Source organism: Leptopilina boulardi, unplaced genomic scaffold, assembly GCF_019393585.1.
Source record: "Leptopilina boulardi isolate dan_hultmark-lab unplaced genomic scaffold, ZJU_Lbou_2.1 LbouV2_278, whole genome shotgun sequence".
Lineage (NCBI taxonomy): Eukaryota > Metazoa > Arthropoda > Insecta > Hymenoptera > Figitidae > Leptopilina > Leptopilina boulardi.
This window is the reverse complement of record NW_026137838.1, coordinates 2,427,676-2,447,265: the sequence shown is the minus strand read 5'-3', so window position 1 is coordinate 2,447,265 and position 19,590 is coordinate 2,427,676. Positions and strand designations below refer to the sequence as shown.

The 19,590-nt window shown below is 30.5% G+C and overlaps 1 protein-coding gene across 1 annotated transcript in view; it reads left to right on the top strand.

Moving 5' to 3' along the window:
* LOC127282032 (uncharacterized) overlaps positions 1-19,590 on the top strand; it is a 347,280-nt gene that overhangs the window by 53,326 nt on the left and 274,364 nt on the right. Inside the window, exon 3 of the mRNA XM_051306104.1 lies at positions 4,008-4,205. Within this exon, the coding sequence (XP_051162061.1) occupies positions 4,008-4,205 (198 nt within the window). The remainder of the gene's footprint in view (positions 1-4,007; positions 4,206-19,590) is intronic.

Genomic DNA, 19,590 nt, shown 5'->3' with positions numbered 1-19,590 from the left:
AGTAACTGGACTTTTGGACCCGAAGCTCCTTATCGTCGCGTATATATAAATCACCATACATTAGCACCCGTTCCCATATATATATATATATTTATTTATATATATATACGTGAGGGTGCCATAAATCAAGGTCGACGCATGGCGAAAACGCATTAATAAACAAACGCCAGCCCATAAGGCGGTCGATTAAAATTGTCTTCGTGAATTGCACTTAATTTATGACTATTCTTCTCGTTAAGCATTACATGTGCAACCCCATCATGAATACAATAGGGTTAAATTCACCCTTTGACGAAACTTTATTTTATTTTTTTATTTTTTTTTTTTAATGCATTCACCAGTCGAAATGTGTTTTTTTTATTCTTTTTTGCCAAGCTAACTTCATAATTTTCCCCTCCTCATTCAAAACTTAAATATCCGTGACCAAATATTGATGTTTGCTTATTTGCTCGGTTCTTATTTGCCGAGAGTTCATAATAATGCACCAGGGAGATTTATGATTTGGAATTTTTTTTTTTTTCAAATAGGGCTGACTTTTTCTCATTGAAATCAACTGTGTTTTTGTATCTCAAAAAAAAATTATTTAATAATTTTTTGTATCTAAAAATTATTATATAACAATTTTTTCTATTGATTACTAATTCAAATTCAGAAACAAAGCTTTTTGAACTCAGGAACTTGAGGTGTTTGGAAAAAATAATTTTAGTTAAAATTCATTGTTTGGAGAAAATATTTCGAATTTGTTCTTTATATATAAGGCGCCTTCGTGTAATGTGACGTTTTATCGGACAAGGTCGTCAGTTCTATTATTCGTCACTTGTATCCGGTTACACCCCTCGAGCACACCTTTTGAATCTTCACGGCCCTGTAACGCATCCTTACGCCAACACATCAGATGGCGCTCAACATTATTATCCCAATGATCTTCTTTTTTTTTATCCTCCTTTTACCCTTATATAATAATACATTCTTCGAAAAACTGAAATTGAGAGTGAAATTCGATATTTTTCGTTTCACAAATGCCACTACTATTTAATCTGAAACTATTTTGGAAAAATCTTTTTTTTGATAAAAGATTCAGAATAACCTTCTTTTTAAAGTGGGTTTAATTTTTTACATTGGCCTAAATAAATTATAATTTCATCGCAAGTGACTCACAGAGAGATAGAGAGAGAGTACTTAGAAATATACAATTCGAGTCGCACAAGAATTTTAAACGAAAAATCTGCTTTTTTTTTCTCGAACTATATTTATTTATGTGTTTAAATTCCAACATTGCTCGGCACTTGGTTTTATCTCTCAACTTATCTAAAGTGAATGGATTCATCTAAAACCTAATTTCTGTATATGGTCATAAAAAAAATAATGGTTTTCCTACTTTCCCCATATCATCATGGTATAGTTAATACAAATGTATATATGGGAAAAGATGCGTGAAGGGAAAAAAATTTTTTTGATGAGACCGAGTTCGCAGCACATATCGTCGTGTTTTGTGCAGACTCTTTTTTTTTTTATATGTCTCATGTTATGGTCAACTGTACACGCACCATGAGGGCGGAAACACGTGGGCGAGTTCGAGAGAGTGAGAGAGAGAGAGAGAGAAAGACCAACTCACGAATATAATAGTTACATCGAACGAATAAGCGGTCTCTCCAATCTGCCACACTAAACCACGATGTTTATGCACTTTATGCCGCCAATCGATACACAATACACCCACATTCTTCCAAAGGGAAAACCATACACTTGTGATTCAGAATGCGAATTCTTTTTTTTTTTTTGCTTTCTTTCTATCACTGTATGTATACTTGAGAGCAGAGCAAATATGCCAATGCATATACCTACTGCGAAATATATAGTAAGTAACATTACCCAACGTTTCAGGGATTAGGCCATTATGTTAGGAAATGAAATAGCAACTAGTTCAACGATGCTCGATGTTTGTTGCGGTATTTGCGAGGGGGATATTAACATTCTTCGACAACGACGACTACGACCATAAAGATCAGAGATGAAGTAATCTTGCTTTTTGGTTAAGTTTAACAAAATTCCGAAGAGATATTTATCTACAATTGCGATACGGATAATAGATTTTGAATTGTTAACTCGTGATCCTTAGATTAAAATCAGTGTATTAGTCTTGAAATTTGAATAGTTTATAATGGTAAAATCTTTTTAGAATCATTAATAAAAATAGTCCATATTATTCGAACACTTAATTTATCTTAACTCCAAAGGGAAATTCTGATCAAAAAAATCATCGGGGAAATGGTGACCAAACAATTAAGATTCGAACAATAAGTAAACGAACCAACGCTGAATTTATCAACGACGACGATGACTAGATAACTGACGACTGATATTTACTTCAACACAACTCGAAATAATTAATAACGACAATAATTAATACACTGAAAAAAATGCTTAGCAGATTATGGTAGGTTCCTATAATCACGAGAGGAACCCACTAAAAATCAGAGTAACATTAATTAGGATTCCTAGTTATCCCAAAAAATTCCTTGCCGTAATAACTACACTGAGAAAAATATGCTTTTGAATCAACAGCATTTCTGCTAAAGGCATAAAAATTATTGATTCTGAAGCATATAGAATTTTTAAAATATTATATTCTGTAGCATATGCTTCAGAATCAATAATTTTTATGCCTTTGGCAGAAATGCCGTTGATTCAATAGCATATTTTTCTGAGTGTAGGAATCCTAGTTAATGCTACTCTGATTTTTAGGGGTTCCACTTGTGACTATAGGAGCCTAGCTCAATGGCCTACACTCAGAAAAATATGGTGTTGAATCAACGGCATTTCTGCCAAAGGCATAAAAATTATTGATTCTGAAGCATAGGCTATAAAATCTATAAAATATTTTACAAATTCTGTAGCATATGCTTCAGAATCAATAATTTTTATGCCTTTGGCAGAAATGCCGTTGATTCAATAGCATATTTTTCTGAGTGTAGGAATCCTAGTTAATGTTACTCTGATTTTTAGGGGTTCCACTTGTGACTATAGAAGCCTAGCTAAATGGCCTACACTCAGAAAAATATGCTGTTCAATCAACAGCATTTCTGCTAAAGGCATAAAAATGATTGATTATGAAGCATATGCTATAAAATCTACATAATATTTTACAAATTCTGTAGCATATGCTTCAGAATCAATAATTTTTATGCCTTTGGCAGAAATGCTATTGATTCAATAGAATATTTTTCTCAGTGCAAGTATTTTCAACATCTGATTGAAAGGGTCAAGAAGCAAACAGAATCAAAATATAATAAGTAACGATACAAGTTGACCTTAAAAAATTTCTAGAGTTAATGGAAAATTAGGAGTAAAATTTTTTAACTTAAAAATCAAATCCAAAATTCAGAAAAAATGCTGGATTGCCAACCTTGGAGAAGTTATGTTGCAGGTAATTTTTACCTCATCTAGATAAAAACCACATTTTCCCTATATGGAAAATTAATTATAATTAGAAAATTGCGAATTAAATTACAAGTTGCACTATAATAGATAATTTCGAATATAATAGAAGATGAAAATTATTTAATAATTTCAATTTACTATCATTAATATATAGGTATTTAGCTTGATATAATATATAAGAAGGGGTCCAGTATCAACGTTGATGTACTCTTCCGTATAAAATTAATTGTGCACAATTCGTCACCACAACATAAACGGCTAGTTTACTCTGACCCCTCTAGATTTGACTTGAGTACGGTGTTTTCTTCATCTTCCGGTTTCCGTTCTAGTGTCACTAACACGTGACCCATAACACAAAACTTTTCACATCATAAAACATTTTATATTTTTATTTTTTTCTCAAACTATATTTAAAAGTTGTATTTATAAATAAAATATAAATAATAATATATACAAAAAAAAATATGTATAAAAGAAATTAAATTAAATTATACACGGTTGGATCAATCACGATATATTTTTATCCGCGCTTTCACTCATAAAAAATTGATAAATATATGTTACAGACACGAGGAGATGCTGCTTCATTGGTGCGGACTTTTTTGGGACCAATTTACGGTGAAGATGTACTCGACCTTTTAACGAGACAAGCACGGGATATTTTGGTGTGTGCATATCATGGAAATCTCGAGAACTTTGTCAAGAGTTACCTGTCACCTGCAGCCAACCTACTCGAGGAAGTGAAGCGGATTGCAACTGAAAGGGTGAGTCAAATAAAATTTAAAAAAATTTTTTTTAACAAATATTTAGAAAAAAAAAGTCAGAATTTTCTGATAATGAAAAGAGAAAAAAATGAGACAATAGAGCGAACGTGACTTTTATTATTAAAAAAAAAATATATAATGTGGTCACGGTGAGGGAAAAGCACATATGGCAAATACACAAAAGGTTAAGTGATTTGCAAAGTTTTAATAGGTGATTCCATGCTTTTGTTGTGTTCGCGCGTAACAGAAAATCTCGAGAACATATATACGCGCTTAATGCACCTTCTGCGGAATTGTTATAGGAAGGTGTAGATGGAACTGATAGGTAAAACGTTATTTAAGATTTACAAAAGAGGCGTGTCATATATAGAAAGAGGGAAGATATATCGCTACTATTCTAATTTATTTTTATTTTTTTTTCTAACTACTTTCTAAGCACAAAGAAAGTAGGAAGAGAAAAGTTCTATTCAATTATTTCATAATTTCATACTTCTTTAGTAGCTGCGCGATTTTCATTGAGATTTATATTATTCTATTGTGCGCGAATTAGAGAATTATTTTCATTATGGTTGTCCACCTGCGACAATATAACAAAAAGTTATTGATAAAATAATTTTAATTTATTATGGTTTTAAACAATGGTACTTTCAATTATAAATTATGTGCTTTCAATTAATGGTATTTCTAAAAAGTTGAGAAGCTATTCAAATTTTAATTTTCGTAAATAATTTTGAAACGAATGAATAAATGTATGCTTTTTTAGAATTATGATTTAATAGATTTTAGATTATTTTTGTAGAATAGTAATTTTAGTTTTTCAAAGAAAAAAGTTGCACAGAATTTTAATTTTACAGAATTTTTATTTAGATGCACTGAGAAAAATATGCTATTGAATCAACAGCATTTCTGCTAGAGGCATAAAAATTATTGATTTTGAAGCATATGCTACAGAATTTGTAAAATATTATATAGATTTTATAGCCTATGCTTCAGAATCAATAATTTTTATGCTTTTAGCAGAAATGCTGTTGATTGAACAGCATATTTTTCTGAGTGTAGGCCATTTAGCTAGGCTTCTATAGTGACAAGTGGAACCCCTAAAAATCAGAGTAACATTAACTAAGGATTCCTACACTCAGAAAAATATGCTATTGAATCAACGGCATTTCTGCCAAAGGCATAAAAATTATTGATTTTGAAGCATATGCTATAGAATATAATATTTTAAAAATTCTTTATGCTTCAGAATCAATAATTTTTATGCCTTTAGCAGAAATGCTGTTGATTCAATAGCATATTTTTCTGAGTGAGAACATTTTTTGCTTTTGAACATTTGAATTTTAAAATTAATATTCGAACAGATAAATATTCTGTTAGATTAATATTCTTTCTAAGCTCCTTGATAATCTTCTTTCTAATCTGCTTTCTGCAAAATTAAGATTCTTCTGAATAACTATTCTGCAAAAATAATATTCTACAGAACAAAATTCTATTATTTCTTGAAAAATTAGCACTTTCAACTCATACGATACTCGATCCTAAAATAAATTTTACTATCCTGTAATTAATTCTTCTTCTAAATCTGTTCCAATTTTCCTTTAAAAATTGGATGCTCCTCTAAAAAAATTGAAAGAGCCCTTTCTCTTTTATTTATATTTCCATGGGGTCACACCAGAAACAAGAGAGAGAGAACATTTACTCTCACACTCGCGGGAATTGTTCTTTGAGACCTTGCGGGTTTCAATCATTGTCAATCAATTCGTACGAGGCACCGTTAACATCAAGACTTGGTCAAGCTTTTATGTCTCTTTTCTGCGTCTAATATACAACAATTCTTGTAACAACATTCCTCGCAGCTTCCCATATGTACCAGGTCCCGTTTTTCCACAATGCCACTTTGTATCCAACTATAACAAAAAATTTTTAAATATCGCCTTAATACAAAAAATTGATTGTCATCGAATGCTAACAAAACATTTTAATCAATAATTCAACAACTTCATTAAAATCATCATTCTTGTATTTGTAAACTCATCAATGAAATTCAGGTCAATAATCAAATTTGTCTTAAAGAATTTTTAAGGTTAGGAAATGAATTTTTTCTAGCACACTGACCAATATAGAGGAAAAAATATATATATATATATATACGTTTGTCTAATATCAGGAAGGTCCCTTTCAAATGTAATAAAGAGAGAGAAAATTGAACCTCTCGACCATGACCCATGAAGACCACCAACTGACTTCTTTGACCAGAACGCGCGCAAGTTAAAAAGAGGAAGAAGATATTTATTCTTGGCAAATAGACTTTATGTTTTCACTGTAACGACTCTCGTAACAGTAACCTCGGCTGCTGTCTCCGTGACACCTTTTCTTTCATATATATATATATGTAATGACGATCGCGTATGGAAAAAAAAGGATAAATAAATGCAAAACACCGAGAAGTTTAACTGCCGTTAACAACACACACACACGCTCATATATGATTCGAAGCTGCAAAAGTAGAATGTGTCAAATGATTTCATGGAAAATAGTGGTCATATCTTGTGAAGAGAGAAAAAAAAATGAAGAAACAGAGACGCGAGAAATACAGGTCTCGGGGGCTAATAATTAAATATAATTTTGAACAACTCTATAACGTATTCAGAAAATAAGCAGGGTGGCCGCATAAATGATCCGAGAAAACTGGGAATTAGTTTGGAATTTTATGTTAACCGGGAAAAAACAGGGAATTATAATTTCAAATAAAAATCGTTTATTTAGAATGAAAATATTGAAATCTTTAAAATAACAATTTTTAATTAAAGTGAAATAAGCAAATTTTATTCAATTGTTTTGAAAATAAAATTCTGAAAAAATAGAATTATTTTAAATCGCATCACTAGCAAAAATTATTTTAAAAATATATTTAATTTATTAAATTATTATACTTTATATATTTAATGAAGCATTTTTGGAATTTTATTTATTTATTTAAATTAAGTTCAATGAACTTTATTACTTTTATACCTGGGTCCCGATCTGTATGTTTGTTTATTGAAGAGTACAAAGGGACGAAGGTCAATAACAATGCGGTAAATCCGAAAAACAATTCAATCAGTTGCAATTCGTGTCTTGACCTGTTAATACGTAGTCACGTGAATATAAATTTTTCTATAAAATTAATTATTTTTCTTTTGTTTTTTATTTGATATTTTCAAAGAATAGTGAATATAGTTTCGGGAATGCTCGATTATTTTAATACGCGAACAAAAAAGTTTTAAATTTTAATTTAAATTTAAAAAAATTTTTTTTTTGTCATTTTAGTAAATTTTTTATTTTTTGAGTGTTCAAAATTTCTTAAATCGCGATCGATTAAATATTTAGAAAAAGTATTTTGTTTTTTAAATTCAAAATTTTAATTTCGGGAGTGTACGAATTTTTTTTAAATCGCGTGTGTGTTTCCATCAGTAGATCTTGTCTAAAATCTTAAGTTACATCGGTTGCCCTCTACAGATTATAATAAGGTTAGAAAAATATTTTTAATAAAATAATTTTTTGTTAGTGGTACATTTTGAACAAAAAAGCTTTTGTAAAATTCATTTTTTAAACCTAAAACTATTTTAAAAAATAATTGATTTAAATATTAGGAAATCTTTTTAGCTATGGTATTCTCTATAAATTTGAATTAGTAAAATTTTTAACTAATTGGGATTAGTGACTCACAGAAAATTAAAAGGTATTAAAATAAGTTGCAACGCTTATTATTTTAATGCCTTTTAATTTTCTGTGTCACAATTTTATTTTGGATTTGGTAAAATGTACTAATTCGATATTTTTACTATTAAATAGTTAAATTTTACTAATAAAAAGGAAAGTTAAAATTTAATAATTGTCTAGTATAATTTTTTTTTGCTATTAATTAGTTATTTTTACTAATTCAAAAATAAAAATTAATTCACTAGTCATTAGTTAAAATGTTTACTAATTCAAATTTTAGCGACCTTAAAATAATACGCGAACTAAAAAACTAATAAAAAAGCAAAAATACAAACTGTTTTTTAAAAAATAAAAAATCTTAATGAGCAATCAACATTTTCTGGTATAAAAAAAATGATATTAAACTACATTTCGCAAAAGTACATATGAGGTCTTAACAAGCTAAAATTATGCAATTCACATATAAAAGGAAAAAAAAATTATAAAAAGACGTGACGATGACGGAAGAGAGAGAGAGAGAGAGAGGAATTTTTCTTTTTTTCTTAATTTACAAAATTGCTCCGTGTGAGCAATAATTGCGTCAATAAAGTGTCACGCGAGTGATCGTTGAAAAAGGGAATTTACAGCAATGTAGAAAATGAAACGATACACACTCATCGCATCAAGAGAAATGGAGAGGAGAGTTTGCAATCTCAACTCTCCCATAAAGAAAGCGCGCGCGCAAACACGCGCAGTCAAGTTCGAGATCAATCTATATACTCGCGTTTGACATTATTATGCGATGGAAATTATTGTTATTATGCCATACACGCGTAATAATTCATCTTTTTATTAATTAATTTTTTTAATTTTTATAATTTTTTCTATTTGTCGGAAACAAAAATAAAGTTACTTTTATTAATTTGCAAAATAAATTCTAAATTGTTTGGATTTTCTGACAATTTTCACAGAAAATTAAAAGGCATTAAAATAAGCTGCAACGCTTATTATTTTAATCGAATTTTTCTTATTTTAATCCATTTTAGTATTAAAATAAGCAAAATTGGATTAAAATATAATAAGCGTTGCAGCTTATTTTAATGCCTTTTACACACAAAAAACAAATACTAAAACCGTTAACACCTTAAAATCAAAATGCCTGAAAACTAGCGTAATTTTTATCTTAAAAGATTAGGTCAATTTTAGGACTTAAATTCATATACTCGAGGCTGAAATTCAGTAAAAATGGTTCTTATGTTACCGGTTTTAGTCAAAAGTGAACTGAAAGTAAGTATTATTTTTTAGTGTGTAATTTTCTGTGTAGACAAAAATTTGTACGATAAAAATAGTACGCGAGTATTTTCTCCAGTGAACTTGATTTTCCTTATGTTTATTTCATCTAATGAAGTTGATTTTTCGCAAGCAGATATAAAATATATTTACTAAAAAAAAAGTCTCCCATGTCAAAGAGAATGGTTTGCGTAATGGGTTTTTAAAGGCGATTACGGTCAGTTACAACAAGCATTTTCCCATTTCAATGGGTCATCGAGCTCTTTCTATGTGTGTGCGTGTGTGTCTTTTTTTTTGTCCTCTTAGTAAATCGAGTTAATTTCCTGTGTTGGAATTCAATTAAAGGCAAGCACACTTCGTCAAAGTCTTAAGGGAACTGCACGTGGACTATATTAGGTTAGGTCTACCTACCTACTTTCAGAAATCCTTCGCTAACGAGCATACAAAACTTGTGTATACATATATATTTATAAACGAAATGGCAATTGTGTGTGTGTGTGTGTGTGTTTGCTCCGCTTTCCATCGAAGATGTCGCGCTGTGCCCTATATCTGCCAAAATGTCGCGAATGCGCGACATGACGCGTATAAGTATTGCCTTTTTCGAGGCGCGCACATCGCAAGATTTATTACCCTTGTGGGTGGATGGGTGGTTCTCCTTCGCTTTTAATCGCGACATGCCTGCTTACCACAAGAATTGTCCGACTGAAGTTTCAAAAAAAAAAAAAAAATAAAAAAAGGAATCGAAAAAAAGAAAGACACAAACAATCGAAAGTTTAAAACATTCTTTTTTTTATCCCCTTACTTTCATTGTCAGATGTATCAAGTGCTAACTGTCCGGAATGAAACAAGAGAAAGAGGAATTGTCTTTAGAATTCGAAAAGCAAATTTTTCTTTATAAATTTACAATTGGAATTTAAATTATTCAAAAAATTTGTTATTGTTACTATTAATTAGCGGATCAGTATTATTTTGATACACGTATTTTTCCTAACAATTTTTGTACAAGTGGTAATTATTCTTTTGTACAGTGTATTAAAATTGAAAATTTTATTTTGTACAACTGTTAATTTATTCTTTGTACAAATTTTTTTTTTGATTTTAATAATTGTACAAAAAAAATATTACCAGTTGTACAACAATTGTTACAAAAAATGTTGTGTCAAAATAATACTGATTGATAATTAAATGTAAATTAACTGTGAAAACTAATTATTAGCTGTATACGGAGAAAAATTCTACTTACTAAATCTGGAACTAAAATTTTGTTTGGTTGCTTTAACAAATCTGTATATGGGCCAAAAGTTCTGAACGTTCAAATGAACGAAATATTTTTTTCAATCTATAAATTATCAAAAATTATGATGTCAATGTAAAATAGAACAATAAATTTAACAATTATTAAAATAATAATTTCTTTTTAGATATTTAAACAAAATTTTATAATAAAATTCGTACTTATAAAAGTTGCAAAAAAAATTTCGTTCATTTGAACATTCAAAATTTTTGGCTCATAATCTGTATTGTTGCACTAACAATATATTTGTTACTACAACAAATTTTTACTTGTTACAATAAATTTTTTATAAGAAATAAGAAATTTGTATATTTTTAAGAAATTGTTGCAACGAATAAATTGTTAGTATTAATAGGAATTACCTACAGCAATACAGATTTTCTGTACCAAACAAAATTTTAGTTCCAGATTTAGTAGGTAAAATTTTTCTCCGTATAACAATTGCTATCCATACAATACCAATTGGATTTATCTGAATTAGCTAAATATTACCTAGATTTTTTTGTCCGTACTAAAAAATTTTTTCAATTTAAAAAAATCCGTTATCTGTATGAACAATACCTAACAGTACATCTGAATTAATAAAGTTTTCATCTTCTCTCATATATGAGTGCAGTTATTAAACCCCTCTGGTTATCTCTGCATTTCCCGTTTGGCTGAATATAATTTTGACTCGACCCTAACATCGAACTATTATTTTGCATTATGTGAATATATATATATACATGTAGAGAAGAGGTCTTGTTTCATTTGTATATAGAAGACGGTAGAGGGCCTTCGATTTATCATATCCCCGCAGCGACGTTCGATTAAAACGTTTCCTGGCGAGACGAAGTTTGCGGGGGTGTGAGAACCCCTCTTGCGAAACATAATAATAATAATAATAACAATAATAATCTGTTCTTGTGGGTAACCGTATATATCCCCCTTTGAATTGAGCTCAGAAATAGAGAGGACGAGCACGTGGCACTTGAAGTGTTAATCCAGTTTGTGAGTAAGAGAGTTTGTCAAAAGGGTGCCCTCACACAGTGTGATGTTACTATTTATTCAACTATACCCACTATATATATACAAAGTACGGGAATTAACTTTCAACGAGAAATTTAATCCTGCAAATCATGCTCGACTAACTTTCGATAATGCCTCTCAGGTATATTACCAAATTTGAAAAAGAATTTTTTTTAGGTTTTTAATATTTAGTTTTGATTTTTCGGAAATATTTTTTTTTGAGGAATTATCCCTAATTAATGTTATTTTTAATTAATATTTAGAAGTTGGCTTTCTGTATTTTTTCACAAAAAATTAAAAGGCATTGAAATAAGCTGCAACGCTTATTATTTTAATTCAATTTTGCTTATTTTAATCCATTTTTGTATTAAAATAAGCAAAATTGGATTAAAATAATAAGCGTTGCAGCTTATTTTAAGTTTAGTTTCTAACCTAAAGTAGTTTCTACCCTAAAGTACTTTCTAACCTAACGTAGTTCCTAACATACCCTTACCTAGTTTCTAACCAAATATAGATTCTACACAAACCTAATCTAACCAAAAGTAGTTTCTATCCTAAAATAGTTTCTAACCTTGGGTAGTTTCTACCCTAAAGTAGTTTGTCACCTAACGTAGTTTTTGACCTAAGATAGTTTCTACCCTAAAGTAGTTTCTGCCCAAGCCTAATCTAACCTAACGTAATTTCTACCCTAAAGTAGTTTGTAACCTAACGTAGTTTTTGACCTAAGATAGTTTCTACCCTAAAGTAGTTTCTACCCAAGCCTAATCTAACCTAACGTAGTTTCTACCCTAAAGTAGTTTGTAACCTAACGTAGTTTTTGACCTAACGTAGTTTTTGACCTAAGGTAGTTTCTATCTTAAAGTAGTTTCTACCCAAGTCTAATCTAACCTAACGTAGTTTCTACCCTAAAGTAGTTTGTAACCTAACGTAGTTTTTGACCTAACGTAGTTTTTGACCTAAGGTAGTTTCTATCTTAAAGTAGTTTCTATCCAAGTCTAATCTAACCTAACGTAGTTTCTAACCTAAAGTAGTTTCTAACCGTACGTAGTTTCTAACTTGACGTAGTTTCGAACTTGACGTAGTTTCTAATCTAACGTAGTTTCTACCCTAAAGCAGTTTGTAACCTAACGAAGTTTTTTGACCTAAGGTAGTTTCTACCATTTTGATATTAAAATAAGCAAAATTAGATTAAAATAATAAGCGTTGCAGCTTATTTTAATGCCTTTTAATTTTCTGTGAAGGTACTGGAAGTACTAATATACTGAAGGTACTAAGTTACCGCAGGTATTTAATTACTGAAGGTATTAAGCTATGCAGATTCTAAGGTATTGAAGATATTAAAGGCACTGAGGTTCTGAAGATATTGAAGGTACTAAGTTACTAGTTTCAAATAAATATTTACTTAAATCAAATAATTTTTATTTATTGAAATAATAATTAATTAAAGCTACCACAATTTAAAAACCATTATTATTATTAGCTACTGATTAGAAAAAAAAAATACTAATTTTCTTAGTGCTTCTGAACAAGAAGCGATGATCGCGGGAAACCCTTAATTTTATAATAATTATCTCGCTATGTTGCGGGAAGGTATAAAAGGTCATGAATATATATAGGTAAAGTGCGCGACTGTTTATAAAGTTTATATAAAAGCAAGAGATGCCGCCTTTCGATGCGTCGATATTGAAACTCTTCTTTTTCTTCTTTGTGAAGAGTGCGCGCGGTATATAATCGTATATATAGGTGCTTATTATAGACGTATAATGGAGCTTCTGCAAAAGCCCTTGTCGAGAGAAGTTTTCATGAGATAACAGTGAGAGAGAACGTGCGCGCGCGCGTCAAGACGAAAAGAACGAATTAAAGTGCGTTTAATAAATGGCCAAGGGTGCAATCATTCAATTAATAATCAATGCCGGTACCCGTACTATATGCTGCCGGAAATTTTTCTTTATATGTAGACAGATAAATTAAACTTTGTCGACACAAATTACACTTTATATATATATATATATATACACACGCAGCATGAGAAAAAGAAATTTTACACACATTAATGAATAATAACCTTATAACCAAGAAACGCATATATATGTCTGTTAATTTAGTACCCATTGTGATTCCGTTACTATATCATATAATATCGTACATGCAGTAATAATTTTATCAGTAGACGAAGAATCACGTAACTAAAATAATTATAATTAATAATTATTATAGTGATTCTTATTATTGTAATTATTCTTATTAATATTGTTATTTTTATTATTATTATTATTATTTACTTTTATTATTATTATTATTTTCATTTAATCGTCTGACTAAAACTGACATTCACTACTGTTGTATTAAATTAATTAAATCCTTTTTGTCTGGCAAAAATTTATTTTGACTACTGATAAAAAAAATTACTGGACTTTTTTTTATTGTTTTTTTTTTATTACAGATTCTAAATTTAAAATAGGTAGAGTCTGACTAAAATGTTCTTTTACTACTGAGACTAAAATAAATTTAGTTCTGTCTGACTGAAATTTACTTTGACTACTGATATTAAAAAATCACAGGACTTTAGAACTGTTTTTTACTACTTATTCCAAATTTAGAACAGGTTGAGTCTGACTGAAACATTATTTTAATACTGAAACTAAAATACATTTAGTTCTGTCTGACTGAAATTTACTTTGACTACTGATATTAAAAAATTACAGGACTTTAGGATTCTTTTTTACTACTTATTCGAAATTTAGAACAGGTTGAGTCTGACTAAAACATTCTTTTACTACTGAAACTAAAATACAATTTAGTTCTGTCTGACCGAAATCGACTTTGACTAGTAAAAAAATTCCAGTTCTTTGGGACTAAAACTGTTTTTGTTACTGGTTTACAAATTTAGAAAAGATAGAGCCTGACTAAAACATAATTTTGCTACTGAAAGTAAAATAAATTTAGATCTGTCTGACTGAAATAAACTTTGACTACTAAAAAAAAAAATTGCTGGACTTTTAAAACTAAAACTCTTTTTTGCTACTAATTCCAAATTTAGAACGAATCTGACTAAAACATACTGTTACTACTGACAGTAAAATATTAATAGTAGTAAAAAAAAATAATAATAAAAAAAACAGTAACAGTATATTATTTTTAATTAAAGTATGTTATTTAAAATAAATAAATCGTCAATGTAGAGCCAGAACACACGCGGCAAAAAGACCCTTCTGATTAAATGATTTAAGTACACGAAGAGAAATTTATTAACTATCAAGTGCGTGGTGGTGTTTTTTTGCATTCAAAGATTCATTGGTCTTCTCTTTCATTTACTCCTTTCTTTCTCGCAATATATGCGCAAAAAGTCACTCGATTCTGCAGCCTCTCTCATATATTATACATATGCAATGTTCTTACAATATACATACTTTTGCTCTTATATATATACTTAACCATATATATATATATATTGATACAGGTATCAAATTAATACCAAAAATTCCTGCAACATTTTTGATCAATTTGATACCTTTTAGTTAACAATAATGAGAAAAAAAATAGTCTTCGCGCTAACAAAGTGAAAAATCTGTAAGAGATTTAAGTATCGAGTGTGTGTGCTACCGAACTCACCGATGACAACCGGCATTGATTATATCTTATCAGAATCTCCAATCGGTGGCAGTGCGTATAAGGTATTTTATGTGCCTATCAACGATTCAGTCTCTCTTTCTCTCTCTCTATATATATACAAACAGTATAAGAGATGTCAACAAACTTCCTTCCTCCAAAGGGCCGAAGGTCAACGAGTACCGTTATTTTTCAAAGCGAATCCGAGAAACGAAACCAACTTCGACCTCGTGAATTGTATATATATATATTTATAGGGAAATTAAAAATGTCATTGTTTTCGGAAACATTTATCGGAGAAAATATTTTATCTTGTCATATTTGCAAATTAAAAATAGAAATTTTTGCCAATGATCGATATATGCATCTGTGAATGCAGTTGTCTTTAAGTTTATCAACCGAATTCTCCTTTCTGAATTTGAATTCGATTAAAATATTTAGTTGTTAGTAAAATCTTTCTAAATAGTCGCCTTTAGTATCTTTGGTATCTTATGACCTTAGTACCTTCAGTACATTAGAACCTTTAGTATCTTCTGTACCTTAGTACCTTCTGTAGCTATACTGTAAAACGAGAGGTATTAATTTAATACCAACTTCAGGTACTAAATTGCCTTTTGGTTCTATTTTAATACCTAAAATCGGTACTATTTTAGTACCTTCTTTTTACAGTGTTAGTACCTTCTGTACCTTAGTTCCTTTTGTACTTTAGTTCCTTTTGTACTTTAGTACCTTTTGTACCTTAGTACCTTTTGTACCGTAGTACCTACTGTACCTTAGTATCTTCAGAGCTTAGTACTGAAGGTACTAAGGTAAAGAAGGTTCTAAAGTACAGATGGTAGTAAGGTACAGAAGGTACTAAGGTAAAGAAGGTTCTAAAGTACATATGGTACTAAGGTACAGAAGGTACTAAGGTACAGAAGGTACTAAGGTAGAGAAGGTACTAAGGTACTGAAGGTTCTAAAGTACAGATGGTACTAAGGTACAGAAGGTACTAAAGTGCAGAAAGTACTAAGGTACTAAAGGTTCTAAAGTGTTGTACCTTAGTTCCTTTTGTACTTTAGTACCTTAGTATTTTCAGAGCTTAGTACTGAATGTACTAAGGTACAGAAGGTTCTAAAGTACAGAAGGTACTAAAGTACAGAAGGTACTAAATGTTCAAAGTACTGTACCTTAGTACCTTCTGTACCTTAGTTCCTTTTGTACTTTAGTACCTTCTGTACCTGAGTATCTTTTGTACCTGAGTACCTTTTGTACCTGAGTACCTTTTGTACCTTAGTACCTTCTGTACTATATGGCTGCAATTTTGCACCATTATTACAGGGAAATATAGCGAATATTTCACAACAATATTGGGACAATATTAGATGAAAATATCACGAATGTTTTACGGCAATATTTGGGCAATAATACAACAATTCCATACAGACAATTAAAATGTATATTGCCAGGAAAAATAACATCAAACGGTATGACCATTTTTTGTCATTATTTGTATATAGGAAATGTCGATATATATATATATATTTATGAATTTTTATGTAATTTAAATTAGAATAGTAGGGAGCCAGAAGAGAAAGAGAGGTCGTAGGTTCGTTTGAATATCGCGATTTGAGGATCACGTTTCTGATGTGTAGGGGTCCCCGGGAATCATTTTCCAGTAGAATCCTTCTTAATTGGCTCTGGCATCGCGTCGACCCAGTTGCCTGCATCTGCTCGTTTTATATTAGCTTCACCTTACGAAGGTCGTATTATCCCACGCTCGTTGGTGGTAGGTGTGTCAGGACAGCCAACAGGTAACAAGGTGCGTGCTGTTCTCGCCTGTTGAGAGACTTGGTGTATTTATATTGGATTGTATGTACCATCTATAAGTATTCACAGTCATTCCTTTTATTCATTTTATATGTATGTGTGTGTATTTATAAAGGAGAAATTGTGAAAATCCGCCTCTTGCTCGTCACATTCTCTCTTTCTCTCTCTCTCTCTCTCTCTCTCTCTCTCTCTCTCTCTCTCCCTCTCTCTATCTGCATACTTAATCAGTTGATAATGATCGCTAGAGATTCTAGACCCCGGAAGATTGCTAATATTTTAATTGCCTGCGGTTTGTCACATTATATGTGCGACCGGGCAACTATGAAGAATAATCTTGTTCAGCTAATGGTACTTGGCTGATTAATTTGTCAACAATGTTTTCTCGTTTTAGATGTAATTAATCATCGTTTTAAGAATTTTACATTTCTTTTTTCCTGCTATTTTATTTGTAATTATTAATCAAATTAGCTTGTAGTTTGTATTTCCGCTCTGTTATTTTTAAACACTTTAAAAAAAAATTAGCTACCTTTACATTCAGAGAAATATTTTATTTGAAACAAATAAAATTTATTTCATTCAGAGACAAATAATACATAATTTCTGTGGGTCTAATATTTAGCTACTTTTAACTAAATTAAATCCCAAAGGAGAAATTGAGTCACTAATTAAAATTAATTAAAATTTTTACTAATTCAGATTTAGAGAGCAAACCTTAATATAAAAATTAATATAAAAAACGCGTGAGAAAAGATGCGTGTGACATCTTTGTAAAACGTTTTTAACGATAAGTGACATTTATTTTGTTGATGAATATATATATATTTGAAAGAGTAATTCTTTTTCCTTCTCATATATATATAAATGAATCAAATACTAAAGTATCTCCATTACAATCTGAAGAGTTGAATATTTCCCGGAATGATATATTTCTCACATAAATCAGGATTTTTTAAAAAGTGAACGAGAAAAAGCAAGAGAGAGAGAGAGAGAAAGAGAGAGGGAGCAATATTAAGTGTAGGCTTTGGTTGTACAATTAGAGTTATGATGGCATAGTTGGCATCCTGCTGTCGCGAGCTCCACAGGTTCCAGAAACCAGTTTAAGAATAAAAGCCTCTGCCAGTCATTGTTTGTACTTCATGAACCTTCGCGTTATTGAAAAGAGTAGGTGGCATAGGTTAGTGACATTAGTCTCAGTGAATCTCTTATTATGAATGAGTCAAGTGTCACTTGTTTTCAATTTCCAGTTTAATCATATATATATGTATATGTAGTACTTTATAGTAGACGTTTTAAATCGTGATTCTCCAAACAATGCAAGTTTAAATTTCTTAGAAATCGTTTTTACAAAAATTAGGAGCCTGACTTTGTACTCCCAATGCTTAGTATATGTATTTTTTCTGTATTAATTTTCTTCAGTACCTAAATATGTTAGTAGTTACAGTGCTTTGGTACCTACAGTACCTTAGGTTCTTTAGTACCTTCGGTATCTTCAGTACCTTAGTATCTTCAATATCTTCAGAACCTTAGTGCCTTTAATATCTTCAATACCTAAGAATCTTCATAGCTTAGTACCTTCAGTAATTAAATACCTGCGGTAACTTAGTACCTTCAGTATATTAGTACTTCCAGTACCTTCACAGAAAATTAAAAGGCATTAAAATAAGAAGCGTTGCAGCTTCTTTTAATGCCTTTTAATTTTCTGTGTTAGTACCTTCTGTACCTTAGTACCTTCAGTACCTTAGTACCTTCAAATCCTTCTGTACTTTAGAACCTTTAGTATCTTCTGTACCTTAGTATACCTTCTATTTCTTAGTACCTTCATTATCTTTGTACCTTTTGTACCTTAGTACCTTTTCTATCTTAGTACTTTTTGCACCTTAGTACCTTTTGTACCTTAGTACTTCCTGCAACTTAGTACTTTCTGTACTTTAGTACCTTCTGCACTTTAGTAACTTTTGTACCTTGGTACTTTCTGTACTTTAGTACCTTCTGCACTTTAGTAACTTTTGTACCTTAGTACTTTCTGTACTTTAGTACCTTCTGCACTTTAGTAACTTTTGTACCTTAGTACTTTCTGTACTTTAGTACCTTCTGCACTTTAGTAAATTTTGTACCTTAGTACTTTCTGTACTTTAGTACCTTAGTACTTTCTGTACCTTAGTACCTTCAGTAATAAGGTACTAAGCTCTGAAGATACCAAGGTATTGAAGATACAGAAGGTCCTAAGGTACAGAAGGTACTAATGTACAAAAGGTACTTAGGTACAGAAGGTACTAAGATACAGAAGGTACTAAGGTACAGAAGGTATATTAAGATACAGAAGGTACTAAGGTACAAAAGGAACTAAGGTACTGAAGGTACTAAGATACAGAAGGTACTAATGTACAAAAGGTACTTAGGTACAGAATGTACTAAGATACAGAAGGTACTAAGGTACAGAAGGTATATTAAGATACAGAAGGTACTAAGGTACAAAAGGAACTAAGGTACTGAAGGTACTAAGATACAGAAGGTACTAAGGTACAAAAGGTACTAAGGTACTGAAGGTACTAAGATACAGAAGGTGCTAAGATTTAGAAGATTTTAAGGTACAGAAGGTACTTAGATACTGTAGGTACTAAGCTCTGAAGCTACTAAGGTATTAAAGGTTCTAAGGTACTAAAGGTTCTATAAGACAAGGAAAGTACTACCGTA